Source organism: Vitis vinifera, chromosome 14 (genome assembly GCF_030704535.1).
Source record: "Vitis vinifera cultivar Pinot Noir 40024 chromosome 14, ASM3070453v1".
Classification (NCBI taxonomy): Eukaryota; Viridiplantae; Streptophyta; class Magnoliopsida; order Vitales; family Vitaceae; genus Vitis; species Vitis vinifera.
Genome location: NC_081818.1, coordinates 25,221,136 through 25,240,830, shown reverse-complemented (window position 1 = coordinate 25,240,830; position 19,695 = coordinate 25,221,136). Strand labels below are relative to the sequence as shown.

General features: G+C 38.1%; 3 protein-coding genes across 3 annotated transcripts; 2 read left to right on the top strand and 1 right to left on the bottom strand.

Moving 5' to 3' along the window:
• Positions 1-320: 320 nt before the first annotated feature.
• Positions 321-8,876, top strand: LOC100242912 (actin-related protein 2). The gene is made up of 15 exons (XM_002272449.5): positions 321-615; positions 1,239-1,349; positions 1,761-1,895; positions 2,524-2,595; positions 2,710-2,788; positions 3,076-3,125; positions 3,992-4,095; positions 4,212-4,280; positions 4,360-4,423; positions 4,722-4,790; positions 6,250-6,333; positions 7,004-7,062; positions 7,321-7,387; positions 8,241-8,324; positions 8,500-8,876. The coding sequence occupies exons 1-15, from the start codon at positions 574-576 to the stop codon at positions 8,578-8,580; spliced, it is 1,170 nt and encodes a 389-aa protein (XP_002272485.1). The 5' UTR covers positions 321-573; the 3' UTR covers positions 8,581-8,876.
• A 2,112-nt stretch (positions 8,877-10,988) lies between these two features.
• Positions 10,989-12,356, bottom strand: LOC100265200 (pollen-specific protein-like At4g18596). The gene is made up of 2 exons (XM_002272559.4): positions 12,054-12,356; positions 10,989-11,950 (listed from the first exon to the last, which is right to left on the bottom strand). The coding sequence occupies exons 1-2, from the start codon at positions 12,256-12,258 to the stop codon at positions 11,613-11,615; spliced, it is 543 nt and encodes a 180-aa protein (XP_002272595.1). The 5' UTR covers positions 12,259-12,356; the 3' UTR covers positions 10,989-11,612.
• Positions 12,357-16,275: 3,919 nt separating this feature from the next.
• On the top strand, positions 16,276-18,369 carry LOC100263422 (GRAS family protein RAM1). Its single transcript, XM_002274798.2, has 2 exons — positions 16,276-17,160; positions 17,248-18,369. Exons 1-2 carry the CDS (start codon positions 16,276-16,278, stop codon positions 18,367-18,369), a joined length of 2,007 nt encoding a protein of 668 aa, XP_002274834.2.
• Positions 18,370-19,695: the final 1,326 nt, after the last annotated feature.

The window sequence follows — 19,695 nt, the reverse complement described above, 5'->3', positions numbered from 1 at the left end:
TCTATAAAAACAAAACGGTTATTCTTTAGCGAATCATTCATAAAATTAAATAAATCGTTTTTGTTAAGATCAACCCAACTTGAATAGGAAGAAGATGATCAATCAAACCGTGACATACTTTGCGATCACTTTATAGTTTTCATTGTAAACCTAATTAGTTACTCCCGATTACATAAATAAATAAATTATTGATTGCATTCAAAGGTAGAGGATCCCATTTATTTATTTATTTATTTTAAAGTATTCCCTTACATGGCTTTTTTTTTTTTTTTTTTTTTAAATAAAATAAAATAAAATTCGGAAAACTGAATCTAAAAATCAAGGGATAAGGAATCAAGCATAAGCGTAGGGCTTTAAATACTATAAGAGCTTTACAAAACATATGCTGATTTGACTCCTTGAATCTTGGTAGTTAGGCGTGGGCTGGAGGGAGCGAAGAACCTAAGCCCAATAGCATCGCCATCAGCAGAGTTGCCTTGGAATCGCTTGCTTTATTTGCAAGCGTCTCCTGGTTCAAGTCTTCGACGAAGGTGGTAGGGGAAACAACTCTCTGCTCCGCAACCTTTGGAGTAAATGGACAACCGAAACGTCGTCGTCTGCGACAATGGCACCGGAGTAGCTCCTCTCTCACCATTTTTTCTTTTTAATTTTATTTTCTGCTACAATTTTCTCTTTTGTGCTTCGTTCAAATTTTGAAGGCCATTTTTATTTTACATTTCTCCGGTCGATCCGCTAATTATTCGAATCCAATGACTTTGCCAAGTAAATCTTTGCAAAATTTGGGGTTTAATCGAGTAATTGGTGATTTTGAGTTCAGAAAACACTTGAGGTCTTTAATCTTTTGATTTTGTTTCGTATGAATAGCCTCTGTTTGGGAATCGGATTTAACCGTTTGACCATAAGATCTGCTGATTGCGATCAATAATCTGATGTGGTTGAATTCCAGAAACTCTTGAGTTTTGGGTTATGTTTCCGTTGAGTTGCACACATACAATGTTGTTGGCTCAATTGTGTTCTATGTAAGATTTGAATGTAAAATTCTAATTCTATCGTCTATTTCATAAAATTCCTTTTTTTTTTTTTTGTGCTTCGTCTTGTGAGGAGGGTTCTCATTTTCAATCATGGATTCATACATAAATAAACGACAATTGAGCCATTCAACTTAGGTGCATGTCTTGAAAATATCTATATTTATTTATTTATTTATTGGTATCTGAAACTGGATTTATTGCATGCAGTACGTCAAATGTGGTTTTGCTGGCGAGAACTTCCCTACCTCTGTGTTCCCTTGTGTGGTAGGCAGGCCCCTGCTAAGATATGAAGAATCACTCATGGAACAGCAGCTCAAGGTGAACATTTTCATCTACCAAGAAATTTTGCATTTTGTCTCCTAGTTAACGAGCCTCTCTGTTCATTTGCATATCCCCATCGGCATTGCAAAAGTTTTATATGAGCTCTTACCCAGGGGACAATTAAATTTATCTGCAACCGTGATTATTTGCAGTCTCATCTGAACAACTTCAGTTATGTACATATAGCCAACATTTACTAATATCATAGCATGGAGTAATAAGAGAAGTTAGTACATCTCTGAAAGCTTAGCATTTATTTTACCTGACATAGATGTTATGTCAAGTTTCTTTATGGGCATTATATTGGGGGCTCAGGCATCCTGGTCTTGAGCTACATAGCTTAACATTCCATCTTTATAACTTGGTTCTTGAATTTGAGGGGCTGTTCTTTATTTCTCATTCGTATAGGATATTATCGTAGGAGAAGGTTGTGCAGAGTTGCGGCATCAACTGGATATATCTTATCCTGTTAACAATGGTATTGTGCAAAACTGGGATGATATGGGTCACATCTGGGACCATGCATTTTTCAAAGAATTGAAGGTACTTTTCAAGGGCTGCTGATTTCTATGCCAACTGATAATTAAGTGTTCATTCCTTTTCTGTAGGATGTGTATGGTTGCATTGATTGTACTTGTTCTATGGAATTTGAAAAATTCACTTTCCATATGGCTATGTTTGGTTCCCGGAAAGTACAAAGGAAAGAAAAAAAATGTTAAGGAAAATGATTTTCTCATGTTTGGTTGTCCTATGAAAAATATCAAAGAAAATCAAATATAATTAAAACTAATTAAAAACTTATGTATTTTTAAATTATTTAATCTTTATATTGATGAGTTAAAATAAATAAAATGAGTTTGAAGTAACAAAAAAAATAATTTATCAACTTTTAATCTATTTTTTTATTTTCCTTCACTTTTTCTTTCCTTCTACTTTTCCTTTGTATTTTCTTTCCCTCGCATTTTTCCTCAAATTTTCCGGGAACCAAACATAGCCTATGAATTAGTTTTTGTGGATTTATGGACCATTGAATTTAAATTTTATGTCAAATTATTGGAATGTAGAGCACCAGAAGTTGATTTAGATAGTGGGCCTCCACTTCAATTCTATGCAACCACATACACATTTCATCCGAACATAACTGACTTTATTTCACATTTTCTTTCAACAGATAGATCCAACAGAATGCAAGATTTTACTCACAGACCCGCCCCTTAACCCCTCAAAAAACCGTGAAAGAATGGTTTGTGATCCACTTCAAAAATAATTTTGTTATAATGTGTCCCAAATTATGACTGCTATTTTCAATTACTATATATTTTGTCCCTTTAAGTTTGAGTTTGACTTGACATTACAGGTTGAGACCATGTTTGAGAAATACAACTTTGCTGGTGTGTTCATTCAAATCCAAGCTGTTTTAACATTGTATGCTCAAGGTGCTTATAAAGAAGATTCAAGGTCAAAAGTTCAAAATTTCATTTCTCACAAATATCACATGGATCTTTTACTAAGGCACTATAAAAGTTCTATTTGAAACTATAGCCATGAACAGTGAAATCACCTGTAATAGCTTTTTTGAATCCTATTTTGAAAATAATCATCATCTTCATTATGATGACTATTGCTATTGCTATTGCTATTGTTGTTATTAAATTTAAATGCGCAAGTATCTTGATCCAATATAAGATTGATTTTTCTTCAACATTACCTTGACTTTACTCAGGTTTGCTGACTGGACTAGTTATCGACTCTGGTGATGGTGTCACTCATGTGGTAAATTATGCAAGAACCATTTCTAAATGAGACGTACCATAATAATTTTTAGTTGTTTTTCTTTGGGATCCAAATTTATTTGCTTGGGTTGATATGTCCCACAAGAATGAAAGTGTTTTATTGCGTTCTTTTAGCATTTGGAATAAGTTCAATTGTTTTCTGTAGCATTTGAATCAAAATTTCGTTTTCAGTCCTTTATGAAAGGACATGGTTTAAAACTTCTACTATACTTGTTTATGGCTCCATTTCAGAAGGTGGGATTTTTCTTTCAAATTCTTTTAGGATCAAAATGGAATAATTCTACTTAATGTGCCAACCAAATTTGGTTGTAGTGTTTTCTAAATTGGATTCTTCTCTGCATGGCAACCTTGAGGTTGAATCATCTTTACAAAATAAAGGAAAACTTGTATTTGTGAAACCTCAGTGTTGATAGGTAGTCATTTTTAGTTGAGACCTCAAATATAGTCATCTGATGAAGTTGTTATATCTTTTATATTATGTTGTGGAGACAATTCAACCTGTCTTTGGGTGGCTGGATATGGATTGCGATGTGAACATGTTGCATCATTTCAACTCTCTCTCTCTCTCTCTCTCTCTCTCTCTCTTTTTTCATTTTTTACTTTTTTTTGTCTCCTTTGACTCATAGAAAAAACATATACTTGTTTGGTGGCTGGGTATGGATTAGGGTGAAAAGATGTTGCATCATTTCATACATTAGAACTGGTAGTTCTACAGTTGATTAATCCAGGACAGATGAACATTAAAAATCATGAAAGAACTTTTAGCACCACAAAACTTTTTAGTGTTGCACTGTATCACTTGTAGGTTAACCCTTAAGTATAATTACTTTTGAAAATACCCTCCAGGTTCCAGTTGTCGATGGATACTCATTCCCTCATCTTACCAAGCGAATGAATGTCGCTGGCAGGCACATAACATCTTATCTTGTTGATTTGCTCTCACGGAGAGGGTAAGTGACAATGTTTTTGCTAAAATATGTTACTAGTTTCAATATGACTTTCACTATTCATGTTCTTCAAATGATATTTCTTTTCTGATTGTAACACTGAACTTTCTATTCTAAAGGTATGCCATGAATCGTACTGCTGATTTTGAGACAGTCAGAGAAATCAAAGAGAAGCTCTGCTATATAAGGTGAACAAAGAACTTGACATCTTAGTCTGCTATCGTGGAAGTTATTGTATTACTGTGTGATATATCTTGTTTCTTGCAGTTATGATTACAAAAGGGAATACCAATTGGGACTTGAGACCACCATCCTTGTTAAAAATTATACTGTAAGTTAATTCTTTAGTGTCTAATAAATCTTCATAGGGTCTTTTTCAGAGGAAAGTTTGGTTTGTCATTCTTTTAGGCATAGCATAAGTGAAGAAACTTTGATCCTAAACTTCCTAGGATTATTTATGTTTTTATCTGCTTATTTATGGTAGTGATACATGTATGCTTGCCATGCTGAATATTATACCAGCAATATCATAATTGTAGTCTTCTACTGGTGATTGTGGATTTAAAACATTTTAGCTTCAATAAATAATTATTCATTTAATTTCTTATAGTCATTGGTTATTTAATCAGCTGCCAGATGGAAGGGTCATTAAAGTTGGCACTGAACGGTTTCAAGCCCCTGAAGCACTTTTTACTCCAGTAAGCTTGAATTTCCCTTGGTTTTCTGTGTTCTATATATTCTTCTATGTTCTATATATTCAATCTATCTTCAAGTGCTCCAATTCTATACAATTTCTGGGTCTATCTTAGTATTAGCGGTTTATCACATAAATGCTAAACTGCCCATGTCATGGCACATCCTATTGAGGGTTATCATGGAAATAGTTTTTCTGTCGTTTGCAATCAAAAAGTAAAAAAGAAAATAGTTTCTGTTATACTCCTTTGTCTTTATATGCTACATCTTTTTATGTTATTGTAATGCTTTTCTATAGTTCAGTTGTTATTTGTTTAAGAGATAATCATTTATGTTACTTTGTTGGGCATTCAATACAGTGCAAACTGACCGCATGAGTATCTTACAGGATGACAATTATTGCAATTACTGTTAGTCTGACAATTTATTAGAGCTTATGTTAGCAGTAATATGGACCATATGCATCAAATTAGGTTTATCCTGTTAAACTGCAATGACTTAGCAACCAAATAAATATATCAAATGCCTGATGAATAGGAAACCAAGCTTGCCTTTCTAACTGCAAATCATTTAATGTTTTTGTATTTGTCTTGAATGTATGCAAAATTTTCATGTTTACAATACATTAAATGCAGGCAGTAATTGTTTACATTAAATGCAGTTGATACACATTTTTCAGGATATATGGCCCTAGATAGTGCTCAATAGTGAAAAACTGCTTCTGACCAACCCTTCATTGTTGTGATGAGGCTAGGTTTAGTCCAGTGCTTATACCACTGGTAATTTTTTTTTTTTTTTGATGAGTTATACCATAGATAAAACCTAGAGGTGACCTTAACAAGAAGCAGAGTGACATTGTCTATACACTTTCAATAACATGAAATTAATATGCTAAAGTTGATGAGTATCATCACTAGTTACACTTTTATTTCTGCTCCTGAAAAGGGGAAAAAAGCTTACACTTTTGTTGCTATTTTTTCTAATTATCCTATTTTAAATTGTTGAGGCAGAGAAACTCTGAGATCAAATTAGTAGATCAAAGGGTCTCTACAAACACATGCTTACCAAGCTGATTACTATAGTAACTCCTGATAGTTTTTACTAAGGAAAATTCTTTTGTTTGATATGTTATTCCTCAGGTTTTTTTTTTTTTTTAATATTATGGAACAACCTATCAAAAAGGAAAGTTCTTCCATCATAAAAGGCTTTGACTTGTAACTTATGATAGTTATGTATTCTTTTTGAAGTTGGCAACCCTGGTGCATGTTAATATTATTGTTATTACAGTCTCTGATAAAAGCATTCATAATCTCATTGGAGCCATCTCACCCTTAAATTCTGGTTACTGGAGCTCTTTAACAGATTTTTATCCTGTAAGGCTGTAACCATGAAGGCATGCAGTCACAGTAATAGTTTTGAATAGGTAGAGAATTGTGGGTGTTTAGATGTTCTTTTTTCTTGCAGGAACTCATAGATGTTGAAGGTGATGGAATGGCAGACATGGTATTTCGCTGTATCCAAGAAATGGATATTGACAATCGTATGATGGTACTGAGATCATTTCTAAAAAAAATAATATTTCCTGTGTGTCTTTCTGTGATTGATCATTAAATTTTTAAATATTGTGGAATGAATGGCTCTTGGTTTCAACTGAATTTTAATGTGATAAAAGTTAGAAAAAGGAACTATGCTTTAGATAATCTATTATTTCATTCCAACAAAACTTATACAAGGACTGACCTTGGTATTTTCTTTAAATTTCCATCAGTTTCTTTGGTAGATTTCTTTCTTTCTTTCTTTCATTTTTTTTCATCCCGATCTTCCTCTAAGTAGTATAGGCTTCAGATCTTGGATACTGCCATCACAAATTGGTGTATTTTCTTATCTGCTGTGGTTTCTTTAGTGGATCTATGTGCTTTACCCTGCATGTAGAATGGATCTGACAGTCTTATTTTTAGATGTTGCATGCCTGCATATATCCTGCATATATTGAAGTTGATTGACCAAAGGTTAGGATTGTTTGCCTGTGCACTTTCTAAGTTGACCATCGTAAAGATGTCCCATCAATTGAAGATCTGATGATTACATCCCCTGCATCAGTTGAGGCAGGCTATTTAACCATGTGGCTGTGTGCATGCTTTATTCTCTCGCTATATTTTTGTCAATGTGGATTTGTTGGTATCTCTTTGTTTACTCTATTCTATTTTGTCTTTTGCAGCTTTACCAGCATATAGTTTTAAGTGGGGGAAGTACTATGTATCCTGGATTACCTAGCCGGTAGTGTATTAACATCCTCTTTGCATCAAATATTTTATTGCTCTGTTCTGGTTTCATACACGACACAAGCATATGTGAGGCAACTTATTACATATACATGGATAATGAATATTTGACCAACTTATTCAAGGATAATGAATATTTGACCAAGCCAAACACATCATTTCTTGTGGGTGTATTACTGCATTTACAATAATGGCTATGCTTTTCATGATTTATGGATTGGATGTTAGTAAAGTTGTATTCGTTTTTCTACAGTCTGGAGAAAGAAATTCTAGATCGTTATCTTGAAGTAGTTTTGAAGGGGAACAAAGATGGGTTGAAGGTAAATTCCAAATACTTTGTGCTATGCTTTGGGAAGATAAATAAGTAAATAGGCATCAGATTCTTGATTTTCGTCGTCTTCATATAGTTTAATAATGAACTTTTTATATTCTACTGTTGACCTTTCTTTGTATCTAACCTAACATGGCCTGATATGTAAGTTACTTAGCGAAATAGAAAAAACATCCATGGAATTCTAAGCATGAATGAAGTTTCATGCTGTCAATACATCAGAAATTAAATGGTATTTCCCTTCTTCGTCTTGGATATTCTGACATTCAGCGCAACAGGGCTTCTTTGCCTAGAATTTTACTTTTATTTTTTTACCTTTTTCTATAGGTACTTTTGTTTTTCCTCTTAACATAAATAAGATGAAGATTGAAAAACATTTATGCATCTTAGCACCTTCACTGCAAATCCTGCTTAACTCATGATTCAAGTTGAGTATCCAACTACTATCTTGGTTTTGTCCATAAGTAAGTGGATGCCTAGATTCATGCCTTAACCATTCAGATAAACTTTTGAGAGGTCAAGACATGCAGCAGATTCCTAAGCCTCCAAATTCTGGACTTCTTTTTCTCATGGACTTGCCTGCAGCACATGATCCTATGGCTTATGATAACACATAGCTGCAGCTTATTATGGTTGGCTAGCATACTTAATGACAGTTCATCTCTACATTCTGTAGCAGTAAACTTTTTCATAAATTATTGATGATTTTACTTTGGTTTGAAGTATTGATTCTGGCTGCTTCACTTGTACAATTTGGGATTATATATTGATTCTCGCTGTTTCACTTCTATAATTTTCTGTCTGAATTTTTTTTCTGAATGTTTTGCTTTGGTGAGGAACAGAAACTGCGATTGCGGATAGAGGATCCACCACGAAGAAAGCATATGGTGTACCTTGGAGGTGCAGTCCTTGCAGGAATTATGAAGGTGCCTTTTGCTCAAACCTTTACTGCTTGTATTTCTGCTCCATAATTTAACTGAATGGGTTTATGCTGTACTAAATCTTCTCTTCCCTGCTTTCAAGTCTGGCCAGCAGAAAACCGACCTTTTGATGTTTTAATTGCTTGATCATTTATTTGATTTTGCTGGTGAACCAATGTAGGATGCACCAGAGTTTTGGATTAGCAGACAAGACTATTTGGAAGAGGGCACTGCCTGTCTTAGCAAGTGTGGCGCTGCATGACTTTTCTTTGCAGTATGCCATCTCTTTGTTTTGAGTTATTGTAATAGGTACAGGCTGAAGCAAGGTAAGCCTGATATCTGTATCTTAAGGGTGCTGCCCCTATCTGTAAGGATTACATTCATTTACAACAATCACATCCCTGTGGAGCTGGCTGGTCCATACACATACTGGGAAGTTTTCAGTGGTCCATGCTGTGTTCCAGTTAATGATTGCCAACGCCATGCCATGTTGTACCCATGTTGGTTGTGTGCCCTTGAATTTTTTTGGATTTTCAGCCTTCTTATCTTTTGGATCGAGGATGACTTTGTTTTTCTCTTTTTTCTCTCTTCTTCACTCACCTTATTTGTTCTCATGAAAAATTTGTTCTCATGGTGGACTCTTTTTAATCGAGTAAATGCGTTATGAAATTGTGAGGATTAATTTGACACAAGACAAACAACATTTATATAGGATGAAACAAGTAGGTGGTATGGTATTAGAGTTGATACTTGACCTTGATACGAGAGTTTGAGTGTTCTAAGTGGTATCAAAATTTTGTGGAATGCAAGGATGTACTCGTACGAGAGTGATTGGGAAATGAGAGAATGTTGTGTTTATACTCTGAAATCCCATTATATGGTACGCGCACCTTTTAACGGGGTACACACGTTTTAAAGCCATTATAAAGACATGAGGCTCCTATATGTTTGTTGTCTTCATGATAGGCACCATGTTTAAGGCTTTTATTGGGGAGACCCAAGCCTCATAAGCTGTACGTGAAGCGGAAGGTAAGCAAATAACTCATGATTGTCAAGAGTTGAGGCCCTTAAAATGGCCCAATAAGCTTGGTGCATCATCCATTTTGAGAGGTGATTATTGGTTGAATGGAGTCTTTATTTGTCATATACTTGTATGATTGTATCCAACTTCGACTATTTTCTTTTTAACCCAATGATAGTCATGGAGGAAAAAGCAATGGGGCCTCTGTTTTCTTGTTGATCCAATATTATAATGGTGAAGAAAGAAAGAAAGACAGAAATGGCCTGATTTTCCTGTTGATCGAAGAACAATAATGAGGGAGACAAAGACGCACTGGTCTGATTCATTATTGGTCTAATAATGGTTTAATTTGATATGAAAAGCTCGAATAAGGAAAGTTGGGATGCCAGTCCACCGGCTATCACTCCCCCACTCGCCTCAGGCTCCTTGTTGGACTTGGGACCATGTTTCAATTTTGGATTTTGTTTACGTGCAAGGCACGTGTTCCCGATTGCTTAGATTTCCGTTACCGTCCTTGTTTCCACTATTTTCAGAATTCTGTTTCCCTTCACTTTCTATGTGTACTCTCGGTCCCGTCTCATAGGGCCTGTTTTCTCAGAATCAAGAAACATTCCATTTCAAAGGGCTATATAAAAATATAATCATATTCTGCTGCATTTTGCATCTTCACTCCACCATGTATATATCTTCTTTCTTTGACTTGTTATTCAGGTTGTGGAGTTTGGAGAACAAATTTGTTTTTGGACTCTGCATGAACCATTGTATGTTTGATGGGGTTGGGGATATGGAATTTGTGAGTAACTGTCATTCTTGTTTTAGCACTGAAAAGCTTGAAGAACTCATGATGAAAGCCATGGAAGATGGGTGTCTTACCTAGTGTACTATTTTTGAAGCCCTTGTATGGAGAGCTTGAAGTGAAGCTTTAACGTTGCAGGCTGATCAACAGACCAAACATACCCACCACTATGAAGGCTGCTCTTGCAACGGAATTGTGTTAACAAATTCTCTATACCAGGCAGGTGAAGTACTGGAAAACCCGCTATTTTTTGAACTAGTAATAGCTAGGCGTTCATTGCATCCACACTTCTGATCACTACTTGGTCTAGGCTGTCTTTCCATGCCAGAGACTGTGGATGGGGAGAACCAATCCTATAAGGGCCACTGACTTTGCTTGAGAAGGAAGTGCTCTTGTTCTTATCTCATGGGAGGGAGAGGAAAAGCATTAATGTGCTTCTGGGTTTGCTAACTTCTGCCGTTAGGGAGATTATGGATGGGAGGCATCAGCAGGGCTCATGTACTACAGCTGGGCCCATAAGTGGCATTGACAACTGGTGTCCATAATAATTGAAGAGAGCAAGTCTAGAGTAATTACCTAGACTTGGATAAGAGTAAATCTACACCATTCCAACCACCATCCTACCTAATTCACCATATTCCTTTCATTTCAAGACAAAATAGTCATCATGACACCACTCTGATGGGGGTACCTACAGCAATTTTGTAAAGCTTTGTGAATCTGGTGTGGGTGAAATGGTAAAGAGTAAAACATTCTTCTTCTTGGGAGTTTGGGCATCCTTTTGTAAGTTCCCTTCTTCCGTTGTTTCTACATTCCTTGTATAAATCTCATGAATTGTCCCAACAATCTAGACTCATTAAAAAAAGAAGTAAATATCAAGTTTGCTTGAACATACAAACCTTACATATTCTCCACAGAGACAAACTTACAAATTCTTCACTCCACACCGTGCAGGCTTAACATTTTCTGACAGCATAAGTAGTGTAGCTCATGTAATTATACAAGCACTGCAGTCAAGAAACTGAACTGATCTCACTAATCCCACTTTTGTAGTTGAAGTGGAAGGAAGGGATGGGGTTAGGTGAACGGTGCTTGCTTAATGCTGTAAATGAAATTGAAAAGAAATCTCACTAATCCCCAGCTTTTATGGTACATAAATGGAGTGGATGAAGGGATATATATATATATATATATATATATATATATATATATATATATATGTAAAGGATATCCAAGGCTCTGGATTTCTAGGACCATGATGAGGCTATATATAGTAAGAGGCATAATGATGATCACAAGGATGGTGGTTTGGAGTTGAGATTGAGGGGAATATGGAAAAGAAGGGAAGGGTAATGAAATAAGAGGTGGTCTGGTGGAAAGCATTTTGAAGCAAATGAATTTAAGCAAGCATGGTGGGAAAAGTCTGTAACTAGGGAAGGGAGGCAGAGGAGGGTTTGAGCTTGAGAAAGTCCTCTCTCTAATTTCCACATAAGGCAGTATCTCTTTCTGATGGCCTGTAATTCAATGCATTGAGGCTGTAAATACAGACGTTGGCTTGTTTTGATTTAATTGCAATTTCATCAGTTGTGGTTTTGTGACCAGGAACATTGCATGAAGAAGATGAACTCCACATCAAGCTTGCTTGGCAGGAAGACTCTATTGCTGAATCGCTTGCACATTCAATTCCTTCAACTGATGGTATTTCCAACTTGTAAACACCAAACTTGTCTGTGGTTCTTGTGACTGAGAATGATATCTGTTCTGTGGTTCTTGGTGAAATTGCTTGGAATTTGCACTCTATATTAACTTCTACACCTGCTTAGACAGTTGAGAACAAAAATGAAAAATCATAACCTATATTTCTCTAAAGATGAAGCCAAAATTTGAAACTAGTTTATGGGTATTTGAGATTTATCACCTGGTAAGAAGTAGCTGTTTCTGGAGAATGTGTTGTTGGAGCAGATATCACAGTAAACAATCCCCATTACAGTGATGTGGGAGTTGTGCGGTTTTTCTGGTTCAACTTTCAAAAATAGTGACTGAGCAAACAAAGAGGAAAGAAGAAACAGAATCACTGGAGCCATGGTAAAGAACCGTGAGAGAGTAGCAAGACCCTTCCACATATGATTCTGTATGAATAACTAGTACCCTTTCTAGTAGCTAGCTTCCACTGGGTCATTATATAGTTGGAGATGATGTGTTGGTGTGGATAATGAGAAGCAGCAGTTGGTGGAGAACCAACTGTAATTAAAGACTTGAGGGACTTCATCATTTAACTTTTCAGAACAAACAAAGACATGTGAATGTCCTTTGGCAGGTTGTGGAGTTAAGACAGAGAAGGAATGAGGGAAGGAAAGAGAGTTATGTGAGTGTAGCTTCTTTCCAAGATTCATGTTGGTAGCTTAGCAAATAGAAGTTCTAACTATTTAAAGACTTACCACATAATGGGGTGTTTGCATTAACATAACATAAATTATTTTCACTCTCCCCTCCCCTTCCCCCTTTTTTTCCTTCTCCTCTCTGGTTGAATGAAAATATTGCTGAAAAGCTATAAGCAAGCAATAAATAACAAAACAAATCTTGGAATCTTACAAGTTAGTTTGAGCCAAAACAGTCTCCATGTTTTGGATCTTTTCCTTGTCTTCTTTGGCAATCAAATTGGACCACAAGGATAAAGTATATGGTGTGTCAGGATTTTTGGTTTCCATGTTTCTCAAACATTTATAGCGTCTTCCAGTAGTTTCCGCATCCCATTTTATACACATCTCAAAGTGCCTCAAGCTTTGATTACTAAGTTCTTCCCATATTTGGTTATTAGGAATCGGTTTTCAGGTTGCTACATATGCTTTTATCCTGTTCCAAATTGTGCAAGCCCTGCTAATCAACTAAGAAAAGCAAAGCTCTATGCCTATTTCTGTTCAAGTTGCTGGGGTTTTATATGAAGAAACATCAGTTTGTTTTGGGTTAGGAGGCAGAGTTGGATTTGTTTATTGTTTTGGGGTTGGGTAAAATCAGTCATACTACCAAAATTCCAGTTCAGAGATATTGCTCAAAAGCAGCTGCATTCCAAAATGAGTCATAAAAAGCTGGTCTTGCTCAGTTTAGCCTTGGGCAGACTCCTTCCAACGCTGGTCAATGGTACATGAAAAATTTGTACCATGGCCAGTAGGCAAGTGGGCTGGTGACCGGCCTTGTTCTGAAGGGTTTCCTTCACATTTATATTGAGGCCTCAATCTCAATTTCCCACAATCTAATGTCAACATCGCATTAACGAATCCATGTGACTCCTGGACCTCTGAAATGTGCAACTGAAACCCATTACTAATGTCAACTCTCCAAGCCCACCCATCACCATTGACCCTTATCAGTTATCACTGTAACTAATGCTCATCTGCTGACTACTGACTACTGACTACTGACTGCAGCCACCAATCTATTGATTCAAGGTATGACTAAAGTAGAAGCCTCCCTCTGGGCCTTGGAGTCATTTACTCCAAAACTCAAAACAATTCGCAAAGAGCATTAAGTTTGGAGTGAGATTGCAATTGCCCTTAGAACAGAGTACAAGTAACAAAAAAATGGTGTTCAAAGCAGTGTTGTAGCAGGCAACATTTATAAGAAATCACAACATTCCGGGCTGAGCATGTACCCATCAAGGAAGTATACCAAGACTGTGTACATGTTTTCTCTTCTTGCTAATGAGGTTGCAGACCCGCTGTTAGCCACTGCTACTGGACAGGACCCCATCATTTGACACAACATATAAATAAGTACTTCTCCCTCCCTCTAATCACAGTAGCTTCTGCCATGTCACAAGTGAGTTGACATTGAATTGCTGTGGAAGAAGATGAAGTTGCAGTAGCAATAATGGTGCAAAAAAAAATCAAGGATAATACTAAACTAACAATCATAAAACTCTATACTGGATGTGATGGATTCGCAATTGTGCCACCAATTATTCACACTTAGTGGCATGATAGACGGTGATTGGGAAATGGAATCCGACTAATCTTTTTGAGGGTGAGTGGTGATATTTTTTCGTGACAAGAAACTTTCTGATTTGGGGTTTCTTTGAAAGGACACAAATGATTATTATATTTGATTATTAAAGAATTACAAATCATATCATGTATCTGCAGACAAAATTTGATTAGCAATTATTTAAAATACTTGTTTAAATTTTACTGGTTACAACTTGTGTGAAGCCATAAGGATATCATGTCTTATCATGTGACCTATATATATGATGTTAGACAATGATTAAATGAATGAATTTTTTAATTAACTAATGTTTGAAACTTGAATGAAACGTGTAATATCGGCATCCGATGAGAAAAAGAAGTTGTTGACATTATATTAATAATGTAAATATATTTTAAAATAATTGAAACCCATTGGGGATTTAATGTACATCATAGAAAAGAGAATGAGTCGTGAAAAATATTATTAAGCTCGATCCTTGATTCGGGTCAAAACTATTTGCCCGACCTTATAACAGTTATTCGTTTGAGAATATTGTGTCTATAAAAAGAGATAATTGTGATATCTTGCATCAGCTCTAAATGTATTCTTCTTAATCGTGTTGATAGTTTTTAAAATCGTAAAAACCGATTGATAGTGTAGAAAGAAGATATTTACATTAAAAGTTACAATTGGCATCACAGCATGGGATGAACTTGATTAAATAGCTGAGGAAAAAAGTTCATGATATTGTCGAGGTTTCAAAATGAAACTAGATTAGCCATTAAACAACGTTTAAAACTTGTGAAGAAAATAAACGAGCATTAATAACGTATGTTTTCATGGATTGAAGGAGGAAACTATGCATGGATCCATGGCTACATGTGTTTGACACAAAAATGAAAAGAACAAGGAAGACCAAATCATTGTGATTGGGCACAGCTACATTTGGAAGAAGCCACATCGTGACATTGGCTCCCGCAAATAGCAAAGAGACATGGGACTGAAATCAACGGTGGAGTGGATATGGTTTCCCTGACTGAGAAAGAGAGAGACAGAGAGATGCCGCCTTGGAAGGGAAAGGGGTGGAGACAAGCGCTTCATTCCTTCGGCAAATCCAAAGGAGTAGGCGGCGCCACCGACGCCATATCCGACGATCTCCTCTATGTCTTCTTCTTTGTCTCCTTTCTTCCTCCTACTTTCCTGCATCTCATCCTCATCTCCTTTTCACTTATTGCCCATTACTTTCCCTTAAATTCCATGCAGAATCTCTTGCAAACTGGGACTTTACTCATTGATATTATCATATTTGGCCTTTGATTCACATTTTTGTTACATTTTGTGGCCCCTAAGACCCTAAGACCTTGGTGTGATATTTCATTTCTCCTGTACCCAACTATATGTCTAGGTGGTCATGCACCTAGCATATTCCAAAAATGTTGGGAAGAGGTGTGTTCATATTGAATAGCAATAATTTTCTCAGCATAAAAGGGCTAATGTGCCCTTTTGTAATTATGCATAGTTGGAGTGGTTTTACCATTTTGGCACCACATCTCCCAAGTCCAATTAGGTCATTTTTTTTTTCTAACTTCAATTTTCTTCTGGTTTTCTCCACTCAATGGATTCTCTTTGAACCAAACACCAATCACCAATACCAAATTCACAACTCATACTATTATACATACAAGAAAAAGTCTATTCATTCCATCTGCCTTGTTCCAAGCTGGGCCGGCCCAAGGAAAGTGGGCCCCCAACCAACAAAATTGTCTTCTTCTACTCCAAATCTGAGGCATTCCCAGAAACAGTTAAAGCAGGTACCAATATGACAAACCACACCTATAGAAAACAGCTAAACTTAGTAGAGGTGGAACAATGGAGGTGGTTCAAATCAAATACCTCCAAACATATAAAATTGAAATGCTATTTGTCTGTAAATCTCTTTCCTTTTCTCGGGCAATGTGGACAAGGAGGCTAAAAGGCCAAATAAGAAGAGAGATCCACAGGTTTTGCTTTTCCTCTATAGCATGAGGCCTATGGTTTTATGCTATAAGAAGATATTAATGTGAGAGCATTTGAAGTTTTCATTTCTTCCGGTTTGAGATAGCTGAACAGTATTGTGAGAATTCTCATTTCTGGCCAGTGGGTGCTGGGAACAATTGCTTTTTCTGATCGGGAAAAGCATGATCAATTCTCTCTGTGGAAGCATGGGGTCTCTGAACAGCGAGAGCTCATGCACGAAACTGCAGCAGCCAACTTCCCCGAATAAGTCGATTTTGGAGTCAAGAAAGGCTCCTCTCTCGTCTGATTTGGAATCAAACAGCTTGGCCCCGTCCAGCCTCAACTTGCATGGACTCAAGTTTGATGTGGATGGAGATGCTGAAGTCCAGTCACCTGACAGTTCAATGTGGGAGGCCTTTTTCACTGATCACTTCGACTCTGATTTCATGATCTCGTCCCCGGTCAGGAGTTCACCAATGAATTACAATTACAACCATGTTCAATCAATGCAAGGGCAGAGCCTTCTGGGGTGCTCTCCTCCTCGCAATTCATCTCAACTAGGATCTTTCAGCAGCACCCACAAAGGGAAAGGACAGAGTCCACTCCATAAGGTTTTCAACTCTCCCACATATCAGTATATTCAGCCTGATACCCTTTCACTGCCACCTCTCGATAGTCTTTTGGATGATTACCAGAGAGATGGAGTTGGAGCATCTTCATACCCCATGATGAAGATACCGGCTGTGGGAATTTCCGGTGCTTCAAGTTTGGCACAGTACCTGGATATGCCAATAACAATTCATCCGACAGCGTTGGATTTGCCACTTCAGAACACTTGGAGGTTTTCTGGACCAGTGAGTGAATCCTCGGCCACTGGAGGTTCTCAACTAACCCAGGAGAAAGATATGTATCAGATGGGCTCTATGTCAAGCACTGCATCATTGTCACAGCAACTGCAAGAAGAACACCAGCAAGAGCAGCAACTTCAGCAGAAGCAGCAGCAATTGCAGGAGATCCAGAACCCTAACCATGGCTTGATGGTGCCTCATCCTCTTGGGTCTGAGCAGGTATCTTTCTCTCTGAAAACTTAATAAGTCAGCAGATAATCCTCTGTTCTCTTTTGTTTTGCTGACTTGTTGAAGTGGTTTGTACAGGAACATGATAGTGGCCTCCAACTGGTGCACTTTCTTCTTGCTTGCGCAGAAGCAGTCGCCAAAGAGGACTACATGTTGGCAAGGAGGTACCTGCACCACCTCAATCGGGTGGTTACTCCCCTTGGAGACTCCATGCAAAGAGTAGCCTCGTGCTTCACCGAAGCCTTGAGCGCAAGGCTTGCAGCAACTCTAACCCCGAAACCCAGTACCTCCACCACAAAGCCCTTCAATCCCTTCCCACCAAACTCGTTAGAAATCCTCAAGATTTACCAGATTCTCTATCAAGCCTGCCCCTACATCAAGTTCGCCCACTTCACTGCTAACCAAGCCATTTTTGAAGCCTTTGAAGCTGAAGAACGTGTTCATGTCATCGACCTCGATATCCTCCAAGGATACCAGTGGCCAGCCTTCATACAGGCCCTAGCCGCCCGACCCGGTGGCGCTCCATTTCTCCGTATAACAGGCGTCGGATGCTCTCCAGAAAGCGTGAGGGAGACGGGTCGTTGTTTAACTGAATTAGCCCATTCTCTCCATGTCCCATTTGAGTTCCACCCGGTTGGAGAGGAACTCGAGGACCTTAAGCCCCACATGTTCAACCGGCGGGTCGGCGAGGCTCTTGCTGTGAACTCCGCTAACCGCCTCCACCGCGTCCCAACAAATTTCCTGGGGAACCTGCTGGCCATGATCCGAGACCAAGCGCCCAATATCGTAACCATAGTGGAACAAGAAGCAAGCCATAACGGGCCTTACTTCCTGGGCAGATTCCTGGAAGCATTACACTATTACTCTGCAATTTTCGACTCCTTGGATGCAACATTCCCACCAGACTCCGCACAGAGGGCGAAGCTGGAGCAGTACATATTCGCACCAGTGATAAGGAACATAGTGGCGTGTGAGGGGGCAGAGAGGGTGATGAGGCACGAGAGGTTGGAGAAGTGGAGGAAACTAATGGAAGGGAAGGGTTTTCAGGGGGTACCACTGAGTGCAAATGCGGTGACACAATCCAAAATACTGTTGGGACTTTACTCATGCGATGGATACAGGTTGACGGAGGACAAGGGCTGCTTGCTCTTGGGGTGGCAAGATAGAGCCATTCTTGCTGCTTCGGCTTGGCGATGCTGATCCTTTGTTGTTTTTCCTTTTACGTGTATGTGTCTTTGGTTTTTGTTTCCCTAGCTAATAGTCTATATTGTCTACCTGTAAACCCATGCAAAATCCCATTAAAAGAATGCCAACAGAGAAGACAGACAGGAGAGCAAGGTATGTGGGGAAGAAAGAGAATTAATTTATTTCTTTTGTTTTTTAAAATGTAAGAAAATGACCTTAGGATTAGGTCAAATGTTAATTAATTTATTTAAATAGCCTTTGGATTCTATTATTCTGAATTTTTGACCAAATCTGCAGAAAGGGGTCGAAAATTGAAACCCTAGGCCATATCCAATGTGTTGATATCGGAATCTGGTCAACTGAGGATGGATTCCTCCCTTAGACGAGGCAGAGAAAGCTCCCGCTCCGGTACTGGAATCTAGGCTTTATACTTCCCTACACAAAGATGTCTGGACGGGTTGTCCGGACACACCCTCCGAAGCTCAAGTTAAATTTTTGGAGTGAATAGAGACCCCTAGGGAGAGAGAGAGAGAGAGAACAATCATAGAACTCACAGTGTCATCCTCTCCGTTCTCTTTCAGTAAGGTTTTTATAATGTTCAAATATGGAGCCAGACTCTGTAGTGCTGAGTTGACCCTTGTAACGATGGTTGTACAGTAGTGACAAGACAATCATCACATTTGCAGGCGGTTGAGGGTTGTGTTAGACGACACGTCATAACACAACTTACTGTCCCTTCAACCTTGTTGATGGCCTGAGATTGAGCATGCCTATCTATTGAAGCAGACGTGAGGATGGGAAGAGTCCCATTAATCAATTTGGTGTCAACTAACCATGGTCTCGTATATTAGAGAAGATTTGAGGCTATCAAGGAGATGTGGGCCGCTTTAGCAGCGCAAATAGTTTGAACATGATGTCTCTGGATGCCTTGGAGGTTGTTCGGGTAGTGATGAAGAACTGACACGTGGCCTAGTTGGGGTGATGTCATGTGGACAGACGCGTGGAAGTACTTGTGGGTGGACGTGTGGGATAAAGCCCCTACAATACCCCCTTCAGCACTTACGCTTGTGTTCGGGCAGGGGTAGACTAGCTGAAATTGTCCCTTAGAGTCCCCTAGTGTGGGTGAGACACGTGTCAGATGTTTACAAGAGGGCTACTTCCACCAAGGTGTTTTGTTAGGCGGCGTGTCACTTCAGGGTGTGTCCCTTAACGGTTGTTTTTTGGGATCCCTAGGGTTTTGGTCCCTTATAAATAAGGGACCCTAAACCTTTGGGAATACCTTTTGGACGTTTCACCCTTCTAAGGTTTTTCTTCCTTCTGCCATTATTTTCCCTACTCTCT

Bases quoted from the DNA above. Each gene is read 5' to 3' on its own strand.
- LOC100242912 (XM_002272449.5), top strand. From the start codon at position 574: ATGGACAACCGAAACGTCGTCGTCTGCGACAATGGCACCGGA. The intron at 616-1,238 runs GTAGCTCCTCTC...TATTGCATGCAG, and splicing joins TCTGCGACAATGGCACCGGA to TACGTCAAATGTGGTTTTGC. The intron at 4,096-4,211 runs GTAAGTGACAAT...TCTATTCTAAAG, and splicing joins GATTTGCTCTCACGGAGAGG to GTATGCCATGAATCGTACTG.
- LOC100265200 (XM_002272559.4), bottom strand. From the start codon at position 12,258: ATGTGGAAGGGTCTTGCTACTCTCTCACGGTTCTTTACCATGGCTCCA. The intron at 11,951-12,053 runs GTGATAAATCTC...CTGTCTAAGCAG, and splicing joins AAACAGCTACTTCTTACCAG to GTGTAGAAGTTAATATAGAG.
- LOC100263422 (XM_002274798.2), top strand. From the start codon at position 16,276: ATGATCAATTCTCTCTGTGGAAGCATGGGGTCTCTGAACAGCGAGAGC. The intron at 17,161-17,247 runs GTATCTTTCTCT...TGGTTTGTACAG, and splicing joins ATCCTCTTGGGTCTGAGCAG to GAACATGATAGTGGCCTCCA.